The sequence below is a fragment of the Musa acuminata genome, chromosome BXJ1-6 (genome assembly GCF_036884655.1).
Source record: "Musa acuminata AAA Group cultivar baxijiao chromosome BXJ1-6, Cavendish_Baxijiao_AAA, whole genome shotgun sequence".
Lineage (NCBI taxonomy): Eukaryota > Viridiplantae > Streptophyta > Magnoliopsida > Zingiberales > Musaceae > Musa > Musa acuminata.
The window spans coordinates 23,185,914-23,213,034 of NC_088332.1; the positions used below are offsets into that span (position 1 = coordinate 23,185,914).

General features: G+C 36.4%; 1 protein-coding gene across 3 annotated transcripts in view; it reads left to right on the plus strand.

Annotated features, from left to right (window-relative positions):
* Positions 1 to 27,121, plus strand: part of LOC135676630 (protein SABRE-like) — a 72,540-nt gene that overhangs the window by 36,303 nt on the left and 9,116 nt on the right. For all 3 annotated transcript variants that reach the window (XM_065188017.1, XM_065188018.1, XM_065188019.1), the window contains 8 exons: positions 1,083 to 3,200; positions 6,882 to 8,781; positions 9,101 to 9,201; positions 13,569 to 13,925; positions 14,088 to 14,206; positions 18,150 to 18,399; positions 18,775 to 18,999; positions 22,015 to 22,154. In XM_065188017.1, coding sequence (XP_065044089.1) covers positions 1,083 to 3,200; positions 6,882 to 8,781; positions 9,101 to 9,201; positions 13,569 to 13,925; positions 14,088 to 14,206; positions 18,150 to 18,399; positions 18,775 to 18,999; positions 22,015 to 22,154 — 5,210 coding nt within the window. The remainder of the gene's footprint in view (positions 1 to 1,082; positions 3,201 to 6,881; positions 8,782 to 9,100; positions 9,202 to 13,568; positions 13,926 to 14,087; positions 14,207 to 18,149; positions 18,400 to 18,774; positions 19,000 to 22,014; positions 22,155 to 27,121) is intronic.

The following is a 27,121-nucleotide window of genomic DNA, read 5'->3' on the forward strand; positions in this document are numbered from 1 at the left end:
TTTATACTGCCTGATATTCCCATACAGAGCTTGTACCATCTAGTAGAGGACTGGCATCGTTCAATGGACTGTATAGACTCTTTATCAGGATGTTGCTTTTTTCTGTCTTTCCAAAATTTTCTACACTTATTTCAAAACTCAGTATGTACTGGTGTACTGACTCGGTATATAGGTTGGTGCATATGTTCGAACTGGTACTTTATCGATCTGAGCTATGACCGGTACATTACCGGTATACGAAGTTGCAAACCTTGGCTGCTATCAGTGAAAAGAGGGTTTGTTAGCCCTTTTTTACATCTCAAAAGAGACCCAATGAGGTATTTTTAAGTAAAAAATGGGGACAGGGCAGTCCCATTAATTTGGGATGGCAATAGTAACTTATCATACCTATTTGTATGAACATTGATTAATGTTAGATATATATCTTTTCATATTGTAGTATTTTCTATATGTTGCTTGAAAGTTCTATCATATTTACTTATGAATTATGATAAGTTCTTATAATTTTGTTCCATGTCATTACCTTGTTTTCCTTATAATATTCTATTAGATTTCTACTTTCTTTCCTTTATTTTTTATCTCGGCTGTCAGTTTTGATTGCTACATAGTGCCCAAGTTGTTGGGAGCAAGGTTTGTTGTGACGATTGGCAGGTGGCACAGGTTGGAATAATCTTGTTTGTCAATCTGGGCCAATATGTGACTTGGTGAAAGGTTGGAAAAATCATGTATGTCAATATGTGCCGATGTGCCAATATGCACCTTGGCCAAGTTTAGCCCATGGAAGCTGGCACTGTAATGTGGCAACAAGTAGCACAGCATGATATCATGCCATGTGCTTTGGAATGATGTTTGTTTAAGTAGGATTGTAACCCAATCATGTCGTTTTAGCTAGGTTGAAATGTTTTGTTCTGAAATGGTATTAGCACTTGCCATATCAACCTGTGCTTGTGTATGACTAGGCCATTTTTTTGGTTAGTGTCATCTGGCACAAGGGCAGGCTTTCTGTTTGAATTGCTTGTTATCCTACCTCTTATAAGTTTTATCTTTAATATGCTTTTTTTTACCATTCATTCATGACGCAGGGTTGCTCACAGTCATCACATCTGTTTGCAAACAACATAGCAAGTAAGGGGATTCAGATACATATGGAACTTGGTGAAGTACATTTGCACATGGAAGATGAATACCAAGAGTGTATAAAGGAAAATGTGTTTGGAGTGGATACTAATTCAGGCTCCTTAGTGCACATTGCACGGCTGAGTCTAGACTGGGGACAAAAGGAAATTGAATCTAAAGAAAAGCAAGATCTAAGTAGGTGGATGTTGGTATTTTCTGTTGATATAAGTGGTATGGGAATAAATTTTGGCTTTCAGCATGTTGAGTCTCTTGTATACAATTTAATGTCCTTTAGGAGCCTGATTAAGTCCTTTTCATCTTCTAGTAAAAGAGCTACAGAGTATAATGTAGGACACTTGGGCAAAAATTCAGCCAAAGGAGCACCAATATTTAAACTAAATCTTGAAAAATGTTCTATAAGTTATCATGGTGAGGTGAATGTTGATGACACCATTGTTGCCGACCCAAAGCGTGTGAATTTTGGTTCGCATGGTGGTGAAGTACTAATAAATGTGTCTGCTGATGGGACACCACGGAGAGCAAGCATTATTTCAATGTTAACAAATAAGAGCAAGATTCTCAAATTCTCTACATCTCTGGACATCTTCCATTTCAGTTTATGTGTGAATAGAGAAAAGGAATCAACCCAGGTGGAATTAGAGAGAGCTAGATCTTTCCATATGGAATTTACTGAAGACCATGAACCTGGTAATAAGGTTTCACTGTTTGATATGCAAAATGCAAAGTTTGTGCGGCGAACTGGTGGGCTTACTGATGTTGCTGTCTGTTCCCTATTTAGTGTAACTGATATTACTGCCAGATGGGAACCTGATGCACACTTAGCACTATATGAAATTTTTACTCGTGTTAGATGCCTGTTGCAAAATAGCAAGCTCCAACACTATGACAACGATGTAAAGTTGTCAACTGATACTTTGAAAGAGATGGAAAGAGAAAAAATGGCTACAAAAAACCAAGTACGAGCTGAAAAACAACCTAAAAAAAGGGAGGCAATTTTTGCTGTTGATATTGAGATGTTAAGAGTGTCTGCTGAAGTTGCAGATGGCGTGGAAACAGTGATCCATGTGCAGTCTATTTTTTCAGAGAATGCCAGGATAGGTGTTTTACTTGAAGGTCTTATGCTTAGTTTTAATAGCGCTAGGGTTTTTAAAAGCAGCCGCATGCAAATCTCATGTATCCCAGTTCCACCAAGTAACGTATATGATACAAAGACACAACCTGTGATCACAAGGGATTGGGTTATTCAAGGACTTGATGTACATATTTGTATGCCTTATCGGTTACAGTTACGTGCTATAGAGGATGCTGTCGAGGATATGTTCCGGGGCTTGAAGCTTATTACTGCTTCTAAAACCAGTCACATTTCCCCTGTTAAGAAGGATAAGTCAAAGACAACAAAGATCAGATCAGAAAAACTTGGATCTGTCCGATTTGTCATACGTAAACTCACAGCAGAAATTGAAGAAGAACCAATACAAGGCTGGCTTGATGAGCATTATCATTTGATAAGAAATGAAGTTTGTGAGTCAGCTGTGCGGATGAAGTTTCTTGATGAAATTCTCTCTTCTGTTAGCAAAATTGTGGGGAATAGTGATCAGAGTGATCTCAATTCTGAAAGAAGAATAGTTCATAATGGAGTCGAGATTGATTTAAATGATGTTTCATCCATTGAAAGATTACAAGAAGACATACATAAGAAGGCATTTAAATCTTACTATCTGGCATGTCAGAAGATAGTACATGCAGAAGGATCTGGCGCATGTCACAGAGGCTTCCAAGCTGGTTTCAGACCAAGTAGTCGTAGAACTTCACTTCTATCACTTTGTGCTACAGACTTGGATGCAACTTTGACCAGAATTGAAGGTGGTGATCCTGGAATGGTCCAATTTATAAAGAAGATTGATCCTGTCTGCTCAGATAATGATATACCATTCTCCCGTCTCTATGGAAGAGAGGTTGATGTAAATGCTGGATCTTTGGTTGCCCAACTAAGAGATTATACTTTGCCTCTCTTTTCTGCCACTGCTGGGAAATGTAAGGGACGTGTTGTGTTTGCTCAACAGGTTGAGCTCAACTCATTTTTTACTTGCTTCTTGGTCATTATATTTATTGTGTTCATCATATGTTCCTTTTAACTGTGCTTGTTGTACTAACAGCTTCCCTAAACATAATCACACTAAACACCTTCTCTCTGCTGAGTACATTTGTAGCAGTCTACATTATATCTTTATCTATCTTTTTCATTCATCTGTGACCTCTTAGAACTTCTCTAGGTAAAAGGGAAAAAAATCTGTCTGCCATCCACTTCAAAGGGCAAAAAATCTCAACAGTTAATCTGGCCACGGTTGACCATCTTTTGCAGATATTTCTTTGAGAACCAAACAATTCCTTTTTTTTTTTTTTCTAATAATGCACAAATCCATCATCTCCTTATTGTTGCTGGGATTTCAGAAGCCTTGACCTTGTAATAGTGGAGATATATGGAGTTCAGGTAGGAGCCAAGGAGAAAAATGGATCAAGTTAGAGGAGAGCCATGTCCCTCTTGAGTTAGGGAGGCACAAAGAGGAGAGGTGGATTTGGGTTAAATGAGATGGTGTAGGTGTGAAATCAAGATAGAAATTTCTAACAAGATCATATTAGCAACTGGGAAGAGAAAAAAAAGGAGGGCTCATATTAGTTGAGAGATGGGGAGGATCTTTTAACCAAGGATTGAAATTTCGTATTGTACCGGAGTTTCGAGCAGTACCAGAGCTGAGAGATGGGGAGGATCTTCTAACAAGATCGTACTATGTACCGAGCAGTACACCTAATTTAGGCGTAAAATCCTTCGAAAATACATGAAAATAAAAAAAAAATTAGGATAGGGTTTATAAGTTAGAAATAAATATAGTAATAGTATAAGTTTAGCAAAACCAATATAAATTAGGTAAAAATAGTATCATATATCTTTTTTGGACTTTGAGGAATAGCCTTGTGCAAGGTTTATATTTCGGTCCGTTACAGATTGCTCTTCTGTAATATTGAAATATCTAGAGAAAAATTATTTGAATTTGTCAATTTACAAATCATTGCTTTGTAGAGTTTAGGAGAATATAAATATGAGAAAAAATGAGCTTGAGATAGTTTAAGAGTGTGAGAGTGAAATAGGGGAGAAGATGAGTTTAAAAACCCATGAGAAACCGTTGGAGCACTGTTACAGATCGGTAACAGTCGAAATCGACCGTTACCGAGTTGTGTCGAGTGGTAATGGTCGAAATCGACCGTTACCAAGCTATGCCAGGTGGTAATGGTTGAAATTTCGACCGTTACCGTCCGATATACCGGTATGCTGTCGGACCGGTACGTACCGTCCATACCGTACGGTACTATTCGAAATTAAAAACCCTGATTTTAACTTTTTATTTTTTTCTTCCATTGGCAGGCTTCACTCACCCTTGTGCATGATAATCACTTTCCCTCTTAATGGCATGTGTGTTCTTTTTTAAGAGAAAACTTGATTTCCTTAAGCCTATTTGATCCTAGTCAAAGGGGTTTTTTTTTTCTATTTTTTTATTTTCTAGAGGGCACATAATATATATTTCATAATTTCATTGTACAAGTAGGATATTTATTTTATCACTAGCGTGCACCTTTCTCACCTACATGCTTTGGCAAGGTGAGGTGTACCCAATGCGGTTTGAATATATCAAGTGAGAGCCACTTCAACCATGTGCATGCTTTTTGCTCATATGCATTATGCACAAATTTACTCAGGTGGCAACTGGTTAAAGTATGCAACCAACTAAAACTAAAAGGTCACTGATCAACTTGACATATAATCTTATATGGTGCAATTTGCTTGGTTTGATTTGTTTTGGGGAAAGGATATGATGATTGAATCCTTCCTTTGAGCAGATTTACCCTTTGTGGGAGGATTGACGAGGAAGAAGAAAAAATTGAAAGAGACTAAGGATCTAGATTACTTCTCGAAAAAGGAATACCTAGTTATGTAATTGCAAAGGGACTTCTTGAGCATGCAAGCTTGGCTTCTTGAGGCTTCTCCCTTGCTGTCTCCTCTCTCTCCTTTCCCTCCTTTTTAGGGCTGTCAACCCCCTTATAGTTATAGAGGAGAAAGATTCCTAACTTGAGGACTCTCAATCGGAGTCCAACTCTTAGTCCCACGTAGGAGACTTCTAGACTTCTAATTGGAAAACTCTGAATCGGATTCCAACTCTTGGTCCCACGCAGGGGACTTCTAATCAGTGAAGTCTTCTTGATTCAATTCCAACTCAAATTAAGATTGGGCTTGAGCCTTTGTGCTGGCTGAACTTGGACTTTTGCTGGATTGATCATCCTTGATCATTGATGTGTATTTTATAAGTTAGTTTTATTCCATCAAACTAGAATGCTATTAATCTATCCTTTTCAGTTTTTAAAATTGTCCCTGGATTCGCATGTGTTTTCGTTTTCCACCTCTAGCCTTGGGCATTCACAAATCTGTCTTGATTGCAAAAGAAGATGTCTATTTGGTGAAATGGTGAACTTATCTTGTTTGTTTAGTTACGTGAAATGGTGAACATATATTGTTTGTTTAGGTATGTTATGTGGAAATATACTTCTTTCTCCTAGTTTCTGGGCAAGGACCAATGTACAGAGATTAGGAGAAGTAATTTGGCAATTTCATAATACTTCACTTGATCTTAATTGAGCGTGAAAGGCTGGTCTAAAGCGTCAAAGGTTCAAGTCCAGTAGTTTGTATCTTGTTGTCTATTATGTAAGAGAAAAAGTATAGGTAGGTAGCACATAAGATCCCTTGTAGTTGATGCCACTTATCTGAAGGCTTCTTATGTGAGTCGATACTAGTTCTAAATTTATATCGGTTTGCTTCATTAGCTTAAGATGTTATTTTCTTTTTAAAATTGATCACTTGAAGTTATATCATTACTGCAGCTACCTGCGGTCAATAGGATTCTGATTTTTATTACTATTATCCAGTAGTCAATAGGCTTCTGATATTTTTTACTATTACAAATACTTTTCTTGCGACTCATGTGACAACATTTTAGGTAAGTTTCTGTTGAAATTGCCTGGCATTAGGAAGCTTTTCATGTTCATTATATAATTTGAACAAAATAGAAATATGAACTTGGAAATTATTGGTAGCTTTGTACTGCTGGAGTTATGCTCATCTCTTTTCATGCTCATTGCTACATAATTTGTTGTCTCCTTTGCCGGCTGAGAATCTAGATGACATTTTATAAATAACGTCTTTTATAGTTTCTTATACTCTATGAAAGTGAATACTTCTCCTCCTTACGAAGGAAAGATATATATGTTTCTATGCACTTCTAGCCCACATTACTGTGAAAAAAAATTTAAAATTGGTAAGCTCAAATGCTCTATTGTGCAAGCCATTTTTTGTTATTATCCTGTACAATATCTCATATTGCATTGTTTGTGGTTAAAATTGGGTCATTCAAGAGCAATATTAAGGATGCTAGCAAGCCTTGGCACCACAGTGATGGTGCTCCTTTATGACCTGGGTAACTGATGGAAACAGCTTCTCTGCCTACAGGTGTAAGGCATTGACCTCCAAGACCTTGCATTAATGGAAGCCTCAGGCACTGGGCTGTCCATTTAGTTGTTGTGGGAAGGATTTATTTTCAAACTTGGAATTAGTTTGTCATCTTTATTATATGAGCTGCTGTGTAGCATTTTATAGTTACATGATGATGATAATATTATTCTTCTCTCTTTGGTTATAGGCAACTTGTTTTCAACCTCAGATACATCAAGATGTATTCGTTGGTAGATGGCGAAGAGTGTGTATGCTCCGTTCAGCCAGTGGCACAACTCCACCAATGAAAATGTACTCTGACTTGCCTATATATTTTCAGAAAGGCGAAATTTCTTTCGGTGTGGGTTATGAGCCAGCTTTTGCTGATATTAGCTATGCATTTACTGTAGCCCTGCGCAGGGCTAATCTTAGCATCAGAAACCAGAGTTCCAATTCAAATGGTCGAAATTCTTCAAATGCACCACATGCTACAAATTTTGTTCCGGAGTCTCAGCCACCTAAAAGAGAACGTAGCTTGCCATGGTGGGATGATATGAGATACTACATCCATGGGAAGATTGTTTTGAATTTTAATGAGACTAGATGGAACTTGCTTGCAACAACTAATCCCTATGAGGAGTTGGACAAACTTCAGATTGTTTCTGATTACATGGAGATCCAGCAAACTGATGGGCATGTTCTTGTTTCTGCAAAGGAGTTTAGAATTTATATAAGCAGTTTAGAGAGTTTGTTGAAAAGTTGCAGTTTGAAACTTCCTCGTAGTGTCTCTAGACCATTTATTTACTCCCCTGCTTTCTCTCTTGAGGTGATCTTGGACTGGGAATGCGAGTCTGGAACTCCTCTGAATCATTATTTACATGCACTCCCCAACGAACGTGAACCTCGGATGAAAGTATATGATCCATTTCGTTCAACTTCTCTTTCTTTAAAGTGGAACTTTTCTCTAAGACCATTTCTGCTAGATGGAAATGCTACGTCTGGATTTGGAGATAGTCTGATACTGGATCAAGCCATCTATGATACATCACAGAAGTTAGAGACTGTTGATTTTCCACTTATGAATCTTGGAGCCCATGACCTAGTGTGGGTATTCAAATGGTGGAACTTAAATTACAACCCTCCTTACAAATTACGTTCTTTCTCCAGATGGCCACGTTTTGGAATTCCTAGAGCTGCACGATCTGGAAACTTGTCATTAGACAAGGTTATGACTGAGTTTTTCCTTCGTCTTGATGCTACACCTACTTGCATCAAACATATGCCTTTGGGTGATGATGATCCTGCAATTGGTTTAACTTTTAGAATGTCAAAATTGAAATATGAATTATATTATAGTAGAGGAAAGCAGCGATATACCTTTGACTGCAAGCGGGATCCACTTGATCTTGTTTACCGAGGTCTTGACCTTCATATGCTGAAGGCATATCTGAATAGAGATTGTAGTTCATCTGCAGTTCAGGATATCCAAACAAATAAGAGAGCTTTGCATACTGTAACGACAGGTAAAGTCAATGACAAATGCAGTTATCAACATAATTGTGCAGAGAGAAGTCGGGATGATGGTTTTCTTTTATATTCTGATTACTTCACAATACGAAGACAAGCTCCTAAGGCTGATCCTGCAAGGCTATTGGCATGGCAAGAAGCTGGAAGAAAGAATCTTGAGATGACCTATGTTAGGTCTGAGTTTGAAAATGGTAGTGAGAGTGATCACACACGATCAGATCCTAGTGATGATGATGGATTTAATGTTGTAATAGCTGACAATTGCCAACGGATATTCGTATATGGCCTTAAACTCCTATGGACACTAGAAAACAGAGATGCTGTCTGGTCTTGGGTAGGTGGAATATCAAAGGCTTTTGAACCTCCAAAACCTTCTCCATCTCGACAGTATGCTCAGAGGAAGTTGACTGAAGAACAACAGAAGTTGGATGAATCTGAGGTTTCTCCCAGTGATAACTTAATCTCCTCCAGTTCTGCAACACATTTAGCTGATTCTCCTTCCAAACAAATCGAGATTTTGGACCCAAATCCATCAGCATCTTCTTCTACTAAAATTGAATGCTTACAATCTGATATAGTTGGTGAGTTTATTAGAGTAGAGTAATTGAACTTTTTTACTCTTTGAGCAACCACTTTAAACATGGGAACAATGAAATTAATAAGTTCCATAGCCAGTTAATTTTTACTGATCTATGCATACTCTGCAACTTTACCTTCCATTTTATGTGAAAACTCACTGTCTTGTTGACATGTTTGTGATGCCATCTCTGACTTTAGATTAAATTGAGAGCTTCTATTTTGCCAAAGTTATCTGCAATATTTACTGTTTTTTTCCTATAGATCTTTTCTTTCTATTAAGTGTTTATGGTTTTCTAATTATTTGGAATGAATATCCACCAGTAAAGCATGGACACATTGATGACTCGGAGGAGAAGGGTAAACGCAACTTTATGGTTAATGTCATTCAACCTCAATTCAACTTGCACTCTGAAGAAGCTAATGTGAGTAAACTATGCCATGTGTGTTGAAACACCAGCTTGTGGAATTCTGTTTTAATTTTGGAAACATAAATTGGCCTGTTTATGATTTTCTTTCAAGCATTAATAGCATACTCTACAGTATATGTTACTATATCTGTTGATTTTTTTTTCTGGTTTGCATGTCAACAGTGGTCCTTTTTTTCTTATTTGATTTGGTTGGATCATACTTGGTGATAGTTCGAGAAATTAATCATTGGTTAGAATATTTATGATTAATGCCTTCAGCTTCTGTAATTGGGCTGAGATTGTCAAGATTTTATTTATAGATTGCAATAGAATTAATGGTATTCTTGAGTTTGCTTTTGTTGAATGGGTCATAGAATTGGATTATACGTATCTACCTTAAATGAGAGTGGGTGTGATATGCCCTCCCACATGCCAAAGAAGAGGAAGAATACAATTAGCTAGCATTCCTTGTCTGATGGCATTCTTGATGTCGGAAGCTAATTGTTTTTCTTTGAGCAACATGCATCCATGAGACCATGACCCGTATCTTTGATAAGCCAGTGACCAATATCTGTTATTACTTTTTGTGCAACTCAATCACTAGTTAGGATAAAGAATGCCTCTTATGGTATCAGCAAGGTACTACAAAGCCATTGGATCAGTCTATACATACCAGTATTCTGAAACATAAGATGCGGACTGTGTGATTTCGCTCTTCTGAAACAGGGTCACTGTCCAGTAACCCTACAAAACCGAAATGAAGGATACCCAATCCGCTCCAAAATAGGGATTACCACCTGTTAAACCTTTCAAACTGGTTTTGCCACCCAGTTTTAATGAATAAAATCAGAGAATCTGATGGTAAGGATACTACCTGGTACTCAATTTTTCTTATTTTATTGCTGACAGCTCTTTGTTTATTATTTTCTCTTCATTTTTCCCTCCTTTCTTCTCTCTCTCCCTTTCTCTCTTGTCATTGCTCCCTCCTTTCCATTTTCTCATAGTTCCACCACTTTGCCATCACTTCTCCACTGCCTCACCAGCGTCGTTGCTCCACTGCCTCATCATAGATGCCTCATTAACATCACCTCACCCACGGTTGCCGCCTCGTCTCATCGTCCCTGCCTCACTGCTTCACCACTCTTCTTCTGCAGCTGTCTCCTCCACCTTCTCTTCTGCTCCTCTGCATTCTCTTCCTCATTCCTCCTCTTGCTCCCTTTTTCCTGTCCCTCCTTTCTTCCCTCCCTTTCCCTTTCCTTGTATGCTCATGTGATGATATTGTTTGTTAGGGACTACAGTTAACCTAGGTAGTGATGGTTGACATTGTTTCACCTCATGTCCTGTCATATTAATAATGGATGTACCCAAGTATTTGCCAGTACTTGGACATAGTACATGGTCACATTCTCCTATGTGCAACAAGGATTTTTAAGAAACTTGATCACAGTACACATACACACACTCCTACTCTACTGCCAACAAGATATATGCCTGCTTACTCTAGCAGGATCTGTGGGACATTCTTTTCTAACATGCTTCTTCAGTTAAGAAGCTCATCCCATGCCATCTTTGGCAAAATCTTAGTAGTGCACTTATTCCACTGAGTAGCCTAGTTTTCTTTGGTGCAACTGGTATTCTTAAGATATTTGGGCACAACACATGGACAGTCCCTCTTATATTACCAACAAGATATAGGCCTATTGATTCACTTAAGTGGAAGTGAATCTATTGCGATAATCCTTTCAAGCATGATTTTTGAATGGTCGTTTCGGTAGTCTTGGTAGATCCACGCCTACATTGGCCTGTTTTTGGCGTCCTGTACGTTGTCAAACTAGCATGCAAGGCTGCTAATGTGAAGCACAATACATTGCTTAGAATCTCTGACAGAATGTACACACCACCCTTTTTTGATTATTTGTGTTTGTGTTGCTCATCGATTCTCAAATATTTGTATGGATCAATACTTCTGGGCTGGGTAGGCATACAAGATTCTCTGTGGGCACCTTGTATGTCATCCTTTATTTACCGATCATGCTGCTTAATGTTCAATATGCACACTAACAAACAACATGATAATTCTTGTTAGATAATCATATCTAATACTAGTTGGATTATTGCTAATACGTAAGGCAAGTTTTCAGTGCTTATATTACATGCATGTCCAAACTTATTCATTATCATAGTTGTACACATGCCTTGCAGGGTTAGTTACAAACTTCGAATGAATATGCAACTTCCTTTTAATGTCTTCGGATCTCTCATACAAACATATTTGATAGTGTATAATGCTTTATGCTTCTATTTGTCATTCCTGGTAGATGACTAAATTGATTGATCCATCTAATGCTTTGAGAAAGATATCGTAGTTTAAACAGGACAATAGTAATCTTAGATTCTTAATTTTGTTGAGCATGATGTGTTTTGATTTTTGTTAGAAGTTGAAAACAAGTTGCTCCACGTGAGAGGCTTCTTTAATAATAAATACATATAAAAGAGGTTTCCAAATCCAAAAATTTAAGCTGATTGAAATTGCTTTAGCCCCATAAAGTTGCATTTGATATGTTCTTTTTCTTCTTTTGCAATTAATACAAATGGAAGAGCTTTCCAAATCCAGAAACCAATGCAGATTGAAATTGCTGTAACTTAACAGTCCTATTGATTTGCATTTGATATGCTCTTTTCTTAATTGGTAAAGACAGGCCGAGGGTATGATCTTATTTTATTAAGGTTGTGAAATAAGCAGTATGAGAGAAAAAAATGAAAAGTGAAAGAGATGAGAGTAGCAGAGAAAGAAGTAGGGGAGAAAAGGTCCCACAAATAGTAGATAGAAAGCTACAAAAGAAGGCTTAACACTCTTGCATAGCTCGACATATTTCCTGATCCATCTTCCTAGAATGTTAATTTTCCACCAGACTAATGCATCGTAAGAAACTAAATTGCATCTGATGAACAATATAAGCCTCCAATGGGAAATTCAACATTCCTCGTATTACTGCAGTTTCTTCAAACAAAATTAGGAAGATAAAGAAACTAAATTGCATCTGATGGTTGCCTTTCACAACCTTGTACGATAGATATGTTGAGGCAATTTTACCATGAGATCAACAAAGGATTCTATCAAGGATTGTATCCAAAAATTTTAAAAGATATAACTTTATATATAAATACACACATATATATATATATATATATATATATATATACATATATATGTATATACACACACACACACACATATATATATATGTCTATATATATACATGTATATATATATACATATATATGTATATACACACACACACACACATATATATATATGTCTATATATATACATGTATATATATATACATATATATGTACATTTACATAGTTCGTTGTACCATGGTGTACCGTTCGGTACAGACAATATGTACTAGTCTAATAGAAGACTGATATGGGCAGTACATCAATACGTCCCATGTACCATGTGTTTGTATGTTCGGTATGACTTGGTACAACTTGGTACGTGCTATACCTGTAGCTTGTTGGTACATCGGTATGGATCGGTAAGACAAACCATATATATGTGTGTGTGTGTATGAAATTTTTAAAAACTTATGGAATAATGGGATGTTGAATTAAACACCAATTGGACTGGTACTTACTAACCAGTATTTACCAGTTCAAAAGATAGCTCGTTGCTAGTTCAATACGATTGATTTTGTTCTTTTATTATTTTATTCTATGATCCCGAGTGGTATAGGTCAGTTTATTGAACTTTTTCTCCTAATAGTTTGCCCTCTTGCCATATTTTCCTAACATCAAGTTGGCTAATCCTAAATAATTCCTAATAGTAAACTTTTTTTCTTAGTATTTTATTTGACATTCAAATTTTATCTATATGACTGCAATAATAGCCATAATGCCATGTACTTAGTGTCCTATTGTTTTGTGGTATTAACAATTTGATATTTTTCAACCCCTTTACATGTGCAATTATGATTCTTTTTCATGTCAAGACCAAGTCAAATAATTCTTCTCTCCTTTTTTCAACTATGCTGCCTCTAGATTACTATGACTGCCACCTTTTTTCCTTTCTTAGTCTTTTATGTCTTCAGCTCAAACTTTATTACCTTGGTAGTAACCTTTTGTATGTGTCAGTTACTTTATTTTATAATTATTATCCTATAATTCATGCTCATAGATGACTTATAAAATCTACATTTTTAACTGTGGGTGTTTTACGAATCAGACTCATAGAGACATTTACTGTTCTATTCTCATTCTAGGAGCAATATTCTCCTTTTTTTTCCAGTTATTAATAATCAAGACAAGGCAATAAACAAATGTGTGCCTTTTGTAATGAATTGCATATGTTCTTCACTCTGGTTCTTGATTTCCAGGGTAGATTTCTTCTTGCTGCTGCCAGTGGCCGTGTCTTATCTCGTTCATTTCATTCAGTTCTTCATGTTGGATATGAAATGATCAAACAAGCCCTTGGAACTAGCAATGTAAAAATTCCAGAATCTCAGCCTGAAATGACTTGGAAGCGAGCTGAGTATTCTGTGATGCTTGAACATGTTCAGGCTCATGTTGCACCAACAGATGTTGATCCAGGTGCTGGACTTCAGTGGCTACCTAAGATTCTGCGAAGCTCACCAAAAGTGAAAAGAACTGGTGCTTTACTGGAAAGGGTATTTATGCCTTGTGAGATGTACTTTCGCTATACTAGGCACAAGGGTGGAACTGCAGATCTGAAAGTAAGATATGACAATATCGAGCATTATCCAAAATAATTGTACATGAGAATATTGATCATCCTTATTATGTGTCATTTGAAAATTTTCTGGCTACTAATTTTAGGGAACTATTGCTTGCAATTTGTAAAACATGTGCTTTACTTCTTGACATTGGGAATCCAGGTGAAGCCGCTTAAAGAACTCTCCTTCAACTCTTCTAATATTACCGCAACAATGACTTCACGCCAGTTTCAGGTCATGCTGGATGTTCTGAGCAATCTTCTTTTTGCCAGGCCTCCAAAGTAACGCTCTGAACTTTTTATTTAACTTTTTAATTCATCAAAAAATTGACCTTTCTATTTTTCTGCTGGTTGCTTTTTGACTGTTCAAATTTTTTAATCAAATAATTTACTTTAAATTGATTAATTTGAAGACTTATGGATTAAATATGTTAGCAAACCTTACATGGGAATACTAAAGCATTATTTGCTTAGGATCTGGTTTCTCAGTTTGAGGTGTTGCTTTTTCACATTTTCTTAGAATTGCAGAAGCAACAGATGAATTGTAAGATTTTTCAACCTTGTTTGTAGCTAATGTCAGATTTGGAGCATGACTAGCAAGAACTGATAAATTTGATGATGGATAGAACTTGGAGAGACACAAGCACTTGAAACAGCATTGCATCTAATATCCAGCAATCCCCACTTTTGAAAGCTCACTTAGAGTGTTGTTCAACTGACCTTAAAGATTTACTGCCTCATTTTGAAGGCTTCAAGAAGAAAAAGCTAATTAAAAGTCTATCTTAAACCTTACATGGAACAACTTGATGCATGCCCAAAGCACCATTCTAAAGCCTAATCTCATTGTGCTTCTCATTTTTCAGGCTAATTACTTGGTTGCTTTTACTGTGTTTATACTTTACACTATATATTGATTATTGAATCAACCTCTTGTTAGCAACACATATAAGACTGTAGAATGATATGGATGCTAAAGCTTGAAATGGGATAACTATCAAAATACTAAATGGGCCATTTTTCTATTGACTTGATGATGTCCACAATCATGTTGTCATGGATTAATCTGCAAAAATTGAATAGAAAACCATGAAATGGGAGAGATGAGAGAGAAAAAGGGAGAAAGGAGGAAGAGACCACATTCCTAAAGAAGTCCTCTCTAATGACATCATGAAACCACAATGTGCACCCAAAAGTGTCAGGTTTATTCAAAGATGGCTTCTCAATTAGTATGAGAAGAAACATAAGTTGGCTCCATGTATCTTGGATCAAATTGGTCCTTTAAAATTTGTATGGATGGCTTATCAAAGACAAAATCAGTTTGGCAACTAATAAGAAGGAAAAATATTTTTAAGGGGCTACTATCTACTTCTTAATCCGACAAACTAATTTTACATTAGTGAAGTATGTGCCAACAGGGCATCAGGTGATACATGTGCACAAGGACGTAAGTTCTAGTGACAGTATTGGTGCTGGTTGGCTATCAAAATGTTGCATTCCATGCTGTGTCACCTAGCACGGCCATTTTGCTAGGGACTGGACAGAATTACATGACAAAAAGACAACATGCCTTCTGTTAGTGCTGCAAGGCACAATGTGGCCATGTGAGGAGCTATGTGGAGTGTAGAGGAAAAGTTAGAGCTTTTTCAGGTCATCATCAGGGAGACCAAGGATGGTGAGATTCTATTTTATACTTATATGTTATGCTTTGATACACCAATAAAAAAAACTAAGGACTATTAATGTTTCAATACTGATTGTTTGTACACTCATACTGGTAGGTATTAGACAGTTGTGGTATTGGTTGGTAAATTGTGATATATGATGCAATTTACAATTGTCAATATGATGATGCACTTGCTATCTTTACCAACAGAAATTGATGACATAGCAATTGAAGTTAAAGATTGAGCTATAACTTGAGATGGTCTGGTATAGCTATTGCCAATAAGAATAAGATGCAAGGAACAAGAAGGTATATACTAGACATTGCAGAACAAATTTCGAAAATTAAGAGAATTCTTAATGAAGATTCAAGGTAATATTAGTTGAGATTGTTAATATGTCATTTGAATTGTTGGCTTACAGACACTATAAGATATTAGATTCTTATCTTAACATGTAGATAATTTGAATTAATAATCCAGGTAAGGATAAAATATTTGATCATGCATCTCCAAACCAATTAAACTTGCACATTATGAGGAGATTAAATGTCTTTTTCATTAAAAGATGTGGACAACTCTGACCATCAAATGTACCTAAGAACAAAATAGCTTGAAAGTCCTAAAAACTCAAATACTAGGTATCTTGTGAGTTTGTTGTGACCTTAAGGTTTAAAACTACTGTCCTTGCAATCATAGTGAAGTTGGTCATCAGTGAGCTCAATCCCTAACATAGAGCTCTGTGCTAAATAGAATATTTCAGATAATAATTTTGGTTACAGTGCATGCCACCTTGGATTGGGCAAATGTATTGTAGTGGACAAGGTTTCTTTGGTGAAAAATGGATCAAGCTATTTTTTATGTCAAAACATTATTTGACTCGAGCAATATGAATATGAGGGTGGCCTTTTTACAATAGTCACAATCTTGGTTGTCACTAATCTCTGTCTTGATTTTTGTCGGCTATCTCATCTTCTATCATCAGGGTGTCCTGTTTAATAGCCCGAAATGATGGTGACTAATAATGGACTTTTTATCACTAGCACATATGCCTGGGGATATGAGGCCCAGTGATAGGTCTTGAATAAGAAAGAATGCCATTAGCAACAGGGTTCTCAATTTTTTTGTGTACCGCCCAATATGGGTGGTACGTACCGGTCCGAGAGGTTACCGGTACGTGGAGCATCCTCTACCAGGCAATACTAGTGTTTTGACCGGTACCGAGGTGTACCGACCGGTACCGCCCCGGATTTTGTCCGTTATCGAGGCATATCGATCGGTACGCCCTGGCGTGGTAGTTGAAGGTATTTTTAAGATTTTAGGGTGTACCATCGGTGCGCCCTAGCATACCGATAGTATATACCGGTACGTACCGTATCGAGCAGAGCTCGCTACGTCGATACGGACCGGTATTCAAAACCTTGATTGGCAACAAGGTACAGTTTTAATCCTTTAACCAATTCATTGAATCTTCTTTAAAATATGAATATTTCTTTTTCTAATTTGTTTTCAGATGCTGGCTTGGCACAATGGTATCTGCCAGTTGGCACTGATGGTGCTGGTAATATGTAGAGCAATGCCTTTAGATTATAAAGTCCAACTTGATTATGTTGTTGGTAATCAATCATTTTTTTCTAAAATTAGTATCTGCAGCAAGAAGCTTAGAAGACAACAAAAGATTATAGTTATATTATTTAATATTGGAATGAAGAAATTTAGTATTTAAAAAAATTTAAGCTAAGGTTATATTATCTTTGACAGCTTTTTGCAAAATTTTGTGAAGTCGGTTATTAGTTGAAAATCATGATTTGGAATGGAACCATTTTTTTAGGCAAAAGCAGCATGTATGTAATTTTATTTCCTTAAGATCATGAATTAAATACTAGACGCTTTACTTGAACATTATAGATTGGACTTGATTGGAGGTGCATTGAAGTTTGTTCTAGAGAAACCAAGTTTTCATTTAACTTGTGTTTTCAGAAATGATTCTTTCTTATTATCAATTCATCTTTTCTTGTCTTTATCATGATTTTTGAAAATCTTAATATATATCCAAATTAGCTGTCTATTCAAAATTTACTGTAAAATGTTGGTTAAAAATTAAAAGCATAAATTATTATGGTCTTTTTTGTTTTTTTTGTTTTCCTATACTTTTCACACTTTCTGCATCATTCACGAGTATTAACATGTATGATGGCTTTACCATTAATCATCTTTCTTTCTAGACCTCTTAACTACGTGAGCATGGTATCTTCTGCAGTTTTCTTTTTTAAATTCTTCTCATAGCCTATCATTTAGAGTGAGAAATGACCAATTCTTTTGGTTTGAGGTCGTGTTATTTGGAGTTAATCATTATATAAGTGGTACTGGATAATTTACTGTATTAGTGTATTCTGCCAAGGTCCTTAAATGTTTCTAGTTGTCTATGCTGTTATGCGTTCTTATGCTTTTGCTTTTATAAATTCTTCAGGTTGTTGTGAAAGTGTGATTATATTGTTCATAGTAGTGGAATTCGACATGAAAGGAAATTACTGAATTTTGATTATTCTCTTGCTACATGCCAGGCCTCGTAAAAGTAGCCTTTCTTATCCATCTGATGATGATGATGAAGATGTTGAGGAAGAAGCTGACGAGGTGGTTCCTGATGGCGTTGAAGAGGTGGAACTTGCAAAAATCCACCTTGAAAAAACAGAAAGAGAGAGGAAGCTTCTACTTGATGACATTAGGACCTTATTGGGAGATTATTATTCTGATCTGTGCTCTCAGGAAAAGAGTGGTGACTTGTGGATGATTACTGGTGGAAAGTCAGTGCTGGTAAGATTTCAGCTCAAATGAGATGCCAGAATTAAAAGTTTTTATGTTATTTTCTGATATATCTTTGGCTACCATTACGTAGATCCTTTATTAGTCCGCAAGGATGATATTAACTGACAACATCCATTCAAGTGTAAAATGATGTTCGCTCAATCAGGAACTTGCACTTGAATGTATACTTCCCTAGCTTTTTGTTGATCTACGGGTTGGTGTACAGCCTGATATGCTGGCATGGTACCAGTCTAGTTGATAACTGAAACCTGCACATCCTCCTTACAGAATTTTTGACAGAACTGGTGGTACTTCTCCCACATGATAGAAAGTTTCAAAGCTAATTCTTTTCTTTTCACCCTACGGTATTTATCATTTTACCAGGTGCAAGGACTGAAGAAAGAGCTATTAAATGTACAGAAGTCCAGAAAGACAGCATCTTCTGCATTGAGGATGGCTTTGCAAAAAGCTGCACAACTACGTCTAATGGAGAAAGAAAAGAACAAAAGCCCATCATATGCTACGCGAATTTCCATGAGAATCGATAAGGTTGTCTGGACTATGCTTGCAGATGGAAAATCTTTTGCTGAAGCTGAAATCAACGAGATGGTATGTTTTTGCATATTCTTTCTGGAAAATAATAGAAAGATTATTTTTCTTCAATGATGAATATTTATTATTTTTGATATATTATTTTCTTACTAAAGAAATGCTATTTATAGCAAGAAAAAAATGAACCAGCAAGAAAATTTGTAGATTAATTATCTAAAGTCTGGTAGCAACTTAGAAATTAATCTCATGATATAGATTTTGTACTTGTTAGATTCTATAAGTTGTAGCTATCTTGTGTTTGTTAAGTCCCCTCCATTTACTTCTCTCTCTTTTATTTATTTGTGTTAAAACTGGCTAAAAACTTAGGACCTGGTAGAAATTTTGTGAAATAGTGTTGTTAACCTCTAGGCATCGGTACGGTATGGTTTGAATTTAAGACAGAAATTAGTTTTAACTTTAAAAACCACTGATTCATTTCTCTTTACCTACTCCTCTTCTTCATTTCTCTTCCTCTTCCTCCTACACCCCTTGGTCAGCACATGGTAAATTCTGTAGTATGGACACATGATATGTTTGAATAGGTCATGGACCCACACAAGTTTGGTACCCAAAATTGCATAAATTATTTTTGAAAATGTTCTAGTCTAATGCAAAATTGACACATTGATTTGCTCAAGGAATTCAATATAAATGTGATCTTTATGCTTGTAATAATTTTACTAATGAAAGTGTCAAAAATGCAATAGAAGCAAGGATTGAAATTTCGTACCATACCGAAATTTCAAGATATGCTCGGTATGGTATGGTACTTACTGTATACCAAGCGGCAAGGTTTGAAATTTTGTACCGTACCGGCGTTTCGACATTCGCTCGGTATATATATATATATATATATATATATATATATATATATATATATATATATATATATATATATATAATTCGGCGACGTCGCCTTAAAAAAAAAAATATATATATATATACCTTGCCAATATATATATATATATATATATATAAGAGGTAAATCGCTCGGTATACCTCTCTTCTCCCCACACGGGGCGATGTCATTGAGGCGACGTCGCAAAAAAAAAAAAAAAAATTTGCGACGTCGCCTCTCTTCTTGGGCGACCTTGTAGAAAAAAAAAATTTGTGATGTCGCAGAAAAAAAGGAAACGTTTGCCACGTTGCAGAAAAAAAAGAAAAATTGCGATGCTGCCTTGGGTGACGTCGCCTTGAAAAAAAAAAATTTTCACTGAGGCGTCGCCTCTCTTCGCCTCACAATGCCGATACTCTTCTCCCCGCGCACAGATGAGACGTCGTCGCAGACAAGGAGAGCGGTGCTGATCTCAGGTTCTCTTTTTATTTTTCCTATTTCTTTCTTCCCCTTCTGCCTCTTCTTTCACCTTCTCCCTCGGTCACCGTTGACTCCCTCTTTCTTCTCCCTCGGTCATCATCGACGATAACAACCTCAATTGACGCTACCGCTCGGTAGCGGGCGGTCTGTGTACTGGTGTGCTGACGGACCGGTACATACCGCTTGGTACGAGCGGAATTATTCGGTATTGCAAACCTTGAATAGAAGAACTAGGATTGCAAAATTTATAACAATAATGGCAAAAAATTTAATCTGATAAAGAACATTATTCTCTCAAATATGTTCCACAAATTTTTCAAGTAGTTTAATTGTCTTTCTTCTATATTTTATAAAGGTGAACACATCAAATGACTTCACAAGCATTGTATATAATGAATAATTCATCCGAAAATTAGCTATACTTCTTGTCTCATATCGATTTATGTATATGATACTACAAAACAATAATGTTTTGCATCCTTATGACCTTCCATCAAGTCATTTGTGTTAGCTAGTTCCTTTCAAACTTATGGAACTTGGAGCTCATAACTTGGAGGATTCAAGTTTGGACCATACCTTTGGTGATAGCTTCGAAATTCACCCTTCTTTTTGTTCACACATGTGCTTCGTTCTGATGTCACTAAGTGCAGGATAATGTATAGGGCTTCCTACACCTAAATCCTTCTTTTTCAACTTTTCAAAAATTTATATAATTTTTGCTGCATGTCTGGTAGGACCATTAGAGTTCTTCAGCAGAATGCTGAAAAGAAAAAAATAATAATGATATCACAAGTATATCTTTTTTAGTTATTATCTTGTGGCTTAGCTGATGACAAAAAGGCCATGCAGTACTTCATTATGCAACCGCACTCTTTTTTTGAAATTGGTCTTTCTAATAGTTCCTTCTGTTACATGTTTATATGTTGTGTTGGGGAGTTATGTATCTTCAACCAAAAATACAACCACAAGAAAAAATAAGTTAATTTGCATCTTTTCTGAGATAGTATAGTTTCAGAAAAATTGAGCAACTCTTGTAGGTTCATATTTTAAATTTGTCATATAGCACACCTCATTTTTTTCAGTTATGAATATAAGTTGATAAATTAGTGACACTTTTACACATAGGGCATTTAAAGAAAGTGATGTTTGAGCTGTGTTATTAATCACAAGCAGTCAGAACTCTAGCATTTCCATGTAGAAGGCTTGACGATGGATGATGGATATATATACATAGATAATTTGCTTCTCATCTTTTCTTAGGAGAATCTATATTATCATTGTCACTCTTCAAACTCCAGACCTTCAGTTTATCTTGGTTTTTCTGTGCATAGTCAGTTGGTGATCAGAAGTTCAGAACTAACATTGCAGAAGGGATTTTGGGTGCATCTTAAACAATGTGTGCCAAATGATTATCAACAACTATATCACAGCTCTATTGTCTTAATGAGTTGAAAAACCAGAATTGAATGGAATAAAATTATTTTCCTAAATAGCTTTTGTGCTTTATTTCATGTGAATTATATTGTTGTTTGAAGCTTGTCAATGTAGTGTATAATCATAGAATCCATTAATTTGCTCCTAACATATTTGTGGCAGTTTTAGATTCATTTTGTAAAGAATATGAGACATTTTGTTATTATTTTGCTTATAATTTGTAAGTCTAGTGATTTTTAATCATCATATAATAATATCCAATGCTTTTACAAATGTTATGTCAGATATATGATTTTGATCGAGATTACAAGGATATTGGTGTTGCTCGATTTACTACCAAGTCTTTTGTTGTGAGAAATTGCCTGCCCAATGCCAAGTCGGACATGCTATTATCAGCTTGGAATGCTCCTCCAGAATGGGGAAAGTAAGACCATCTGTTTCTCTTATGTTCTGTTAGTTAAAAGACAGTTTTTTGGCCATGGTAGTCGCTATATATAACTTGTACATACTACAGACTGTCTTGATTTATGATATTTTGTGCATAATCATCTCATGTCACTGATGTTGCGTTATCTCTATGCCACTGGTTATATTTTTCTGGATAATTAGTTCTTCATGATCAATCTGTAGCCACAATGAAACGAATATGTGGGAATCTTGAGATGCATGCACTAACTACCAGCTGAAATCTTATAGGATCTGTATTGTATACAAATCTCAGAATGTAATTTACCAAGACCTAATCACTATTGATTTGTACTTCCTCAGTTTCTATCAAAGAAAATCATAATGTCGATATCTGTAAGGCTAAAAATCAAATTTTGCTATGCAGATGGAAATGAATGACTTGTTGCTTCAGCGCAAGATAGATTCAATTCCAATGCGAAGAACTATATAAGTTTATATGTTTATTTGTTTTATGTGTATAAACAGAATCATTGTATATGTGTATATAGGTGAAAAATTCTATGTTAAATTTAATCCATATTTGTAGTGCCAAAGAAAAGTTACAGGAAGAAGAAGCTTCATGATTGAGAAATGATTTTCAACTAATCTTAGTGAAAAATAACATAAAGATAGAGGGAATACAGTTTGTACTGCAGTATTATTTCTTAACTTTCGAAAGTTGACCATTTTATTCATGTTTAGTGTTACACGTAAAGAATAAAGGATGATCTCATTTGTAGCAGATGTAACATGATATGTTGAATAAGAAAAGGTCACGTATTGCCCTAATCTTCCAAAAATAGGCATTTAGTGACTGGACTTAGATGAACCCAAAATTTAGTGCCACGAAAGGGAAACAAAAGTACCTCTATGAAATAATTTATCTATCAAAGAAATTAAAAAATATATTTCCTAGACCAAAATTGCCTTGTTGGAAGCATGCCTTGTGTCAACCTTGAGCTGCCAGTATGTGGAAGTGTCATGATGCAGTATGTGATATGCTTAAATAAGTTGATAATGTAAGAAGAACACCAAGAAATAAGAAATAAAGAAAATATCCATAGAACTATAGAACTTGACAAGATACAAACATATCAGTTATGTGCAATGCTCATGGTCCTATTGAGGTGGGTAGGTGTTTCTGTCAATGATGACTGCTAATCTAGGTTACCCTTTATACTCTCAGCATGATAGTGAAGGGAACTCTAATGGTGCTTATTGTCATCAGACTGACATAAATGTCAAATTGTCTTTGAAGAAGAGCTTGTTCAGGAATTCTTTTTGCAATCAAATGGTCAACTGGTTTGCTAAGTTAGATCCAATCATCCAATAAGAAGGGTCCTAAAGGTCCTTTGTCACTCTAAGGTTGGCTATCCTCATGTCAAGACCAAGATGCTTCAAAACACAATGACCTGGAGACATTGTTTACCTGCACAGACTGATCTCTATTTTATCATATTTTCATTGTAATGTTTTTTTAGGGTTTATGTTTTCACAACATTTAGCTTAGTTTTATGAGTATGTTCAGAGTGTCCCGAAATATTATATCTCAGTTTCTTGTGAATGGAATTACTTTTTTATTGTTTCTGATGGCATGAAACAAAATTTTAAATCTTGTTCCAACTCCAGTTTCAAAAACCAGTCGAATACCAGGTTTACACATGGTACCACCAGAACAAACAATAAAAAATATTGATCCAATTGGCCTCTATGGTCTAGTATTGGTTCTTGTCAGACTGGTACATACCTACGCTTCACCAGATTGGTAAGTACCAAACTGTATTGACTGGTACAATCAATTTCCTTGGTGCCGTACATATATCTAATCATGCTCGTCTTGGACAATTGTATGTTTATTCCAACACTTTTCCAGACACTAGAACAACCTAAAGGGCACCAGCACACAACATGATATATCTTCATTTTTTTATCTTTTTGCAATAGTTTCATATTCATATTTTCCTTATTTATTTTTCGATCTCCTCATCCCATTGAATACTTGATCTATTGAAAATCTTTTACAATTTGAAGTTTTACAGCCTTCAAAACTAATTGAGTTCATTCTTCTGCTATATATTACGAGAGTTGTCCTTTATATACTTGCCACATTCTTGTTGGTCTAAAATCTTAGATTCTATTGGTGTTTTCAGTCTTAAATTTTATTCCTATCCTATAGTTTTAAAAAGAAAGCGATAGAACAGGAGAGGAGGAAGAGGATGAAGATGAGGAGGTAGCGGTGGAGGAGGCATAAAGATCGGAGGAAGTACAGGATGAGGAGGTGGTAGCGGCAACGTGGTGGAGTGGAGGTGGCTACAATAATGTAGCTGGGAGAAGGATGAGGTGGAATAGGAGGGGAGGAGGAAGCACATATGTGAGGAAGAGAGGAACAGCTCATGTGATGCCTTTCAAACCTTGTTTCCAACCATATATAGCCAAGAAATCTTGGGGCATATTGTATCAAAACCAGATGAAACAAAGAGAGAGATATGAGGTGGTGGATGAGGTGGAGGAGGAAGAGACAAAGGAGGAAGAGAGGTTGTGGATGAGGATGAGGATGCATACAGGAAGGAGGTAATGACTCAGACAAGATGGAATAGGACAAAGAGACAGAGAGTTGCAGAAAGAACGAAAGAACAAAGAGAAAACTATGACAACTATCATAAGTTAAAGAAAAAAGGTTCTGATTAGGCTCACCACTTTGTATTTTTCTATACTAGTATGCTTCCTGAGAAGCTTGGTATGGCAACCTTGCTTGGTTGTATGGCCCATACCAATACTGGTACAACACCAGTATTGGTCCAATCCAACCCAGCATATACTAACACATGGTACATCAGTGTATGCTGTGGTACCAGTTTCGAGTGACCTGAGCCCGTCAGAATCCGAAAAATACCTAGTTTAGGGTTGTTTCTAACCTTTTTTATTTAGACAGTCAAATTATATAAATTCGAAGTGGTTTCAGTCTAAAAAACAATAAGTAATTATGCAAAAAGCATATTATATAAGGACCACATATTGTATATAAATTCTAAATAATAAATGTATACATTAACAAGACGTAATTTCTAATAATAATAAATTTGATGTAGAATATGATCAAGGTATGCAATATCGTACCGTACCGGAGTTTCGACATTCGCTCGGTACGGTACGATATTGTATACCAAGCGGTATACTGTTCGGTATACCGCTCGGTATATATATATATATATATATATAAAAGATTATATATATTTATATATAAATATTATTATAAAAGGTGACGTCACGTCGCCTTGGCGATGCCACTGAAAAAGGCGATGCGACGTCACCTTTTATATATATATATATATATATATATATATATATATATATATTTCGTTCCATCCGGTAACGGGTGGTCTGTGTATCGGTCAGCTGACGGACTGGTACGTACCGCCCATACTGGACGGTATTATTCGAAATTGCATACCTTGAATATGATAATACCAATTTTAGATCTTGCTCCTACCACCAAGATGGTTCAGGGTCCTCAATGTGACTCTACTTTAGATTAATGCAGTATTCGTGTAGGGTTCACGTGTGAAAATATTCTCATGGCCATGGTCTGCAGTACCGAACTGTACCGCCCGGTACGGGCGGTACGTACCGGTCCGACAGGTTGCCGGTACGCGGACCGCCTGTTACTGGTCCGAGTGCACTGTAACACTGTAGCAGAGCTATAGTACTCGGCACACCTAAGTATACCGCTCGGTACACCTGGGTGTACCGCTCGGTATACCGTACCGTACCGGTACCGAACCCAGGTCGAAACATCGGTACGGTACAGTATTGCGAACCTTGCTCATGACATCTAATAATTGTGTCTTTTAGGACATGCTTTTTTGCCATTTCTTCGATCATTTTGTGTTGACTTTGAAGCCTTCAACTTAGATTAACTTACCTTGTTAATGTACCAAAAAGTTTTGATTGATCTATGGCATGCAATCTACCTTAGAAAATTCTTAATTATATCTAACTAGTGCTACACTAATTATATCTCAAAATCTGTGGAAGTGTTTTTCTTTCACTTGTAAACTTTTTTGATTTGCCTTGTTTGTTACGAGGTTTTAAAAACTGTGTACTCTATATATACTAGCCACCAAGGTTCACCGTACCGTTCAATATACGTGGTATGTACCGGTCCGATAGGGGACTGATACAAGCGGTACATCAATATGTCTCCATATATCGTATGTCAGTATGCTCGGTACAGCTTGGTATAGCTCGATACACACCATACCGACAACTAGTCGGTACACTGGTACGGACTGGTAAGGGGAACCATGTTTGCCACAACCAGATAACAATACATTCAACAAGCAAGGAATGAAATTTCATGTACTAGACCCGGATCTGGTTAATGCTGATCTACCAGCACATGGTACACCGGCATGTACCATGATACTATTTTTATAAGGGAAGGGGGAGGGAGATGGAGGAAGGATAAAAAAGGGTGAAGGAAGAAGTATTTAAGAGAAATACTAGGGATGAGGTGAAGGCCATCACCGAGTGGGGGGTAGAAGAGGATGAGGATGAGAAGGAGAATAAGAGGAGACAGAAATACTTGAGATGAGGCTCAGGGAGGAGGCAAAATGGAAGAGAAGGAGAAGAGGAGAAAGAGAAATACTAGAGATGTGGCGGAGGTTGTCGGTTGGTGGTGGGTGACAAGCAGTGAGTAACAACCATGTGACAACAAGAGGGAGAACGTGTAGTGACAATCGTGCAGCATTGCGAAGTGGGAGAAAGGGAAAAGCATCCAAATCAATCCTTTTAAAATAAAAAATCAAGCCCTAAATATTTGTCTCAGGCCCTTTTATAAGAGAAAACCCACACATACATCTGCAAAAAGAAAAATCGAACGGCCCAAAATAGAGCAATCTGCATCTTGATTCACACCCAGACTAGTAAATACCAAACGTTAAC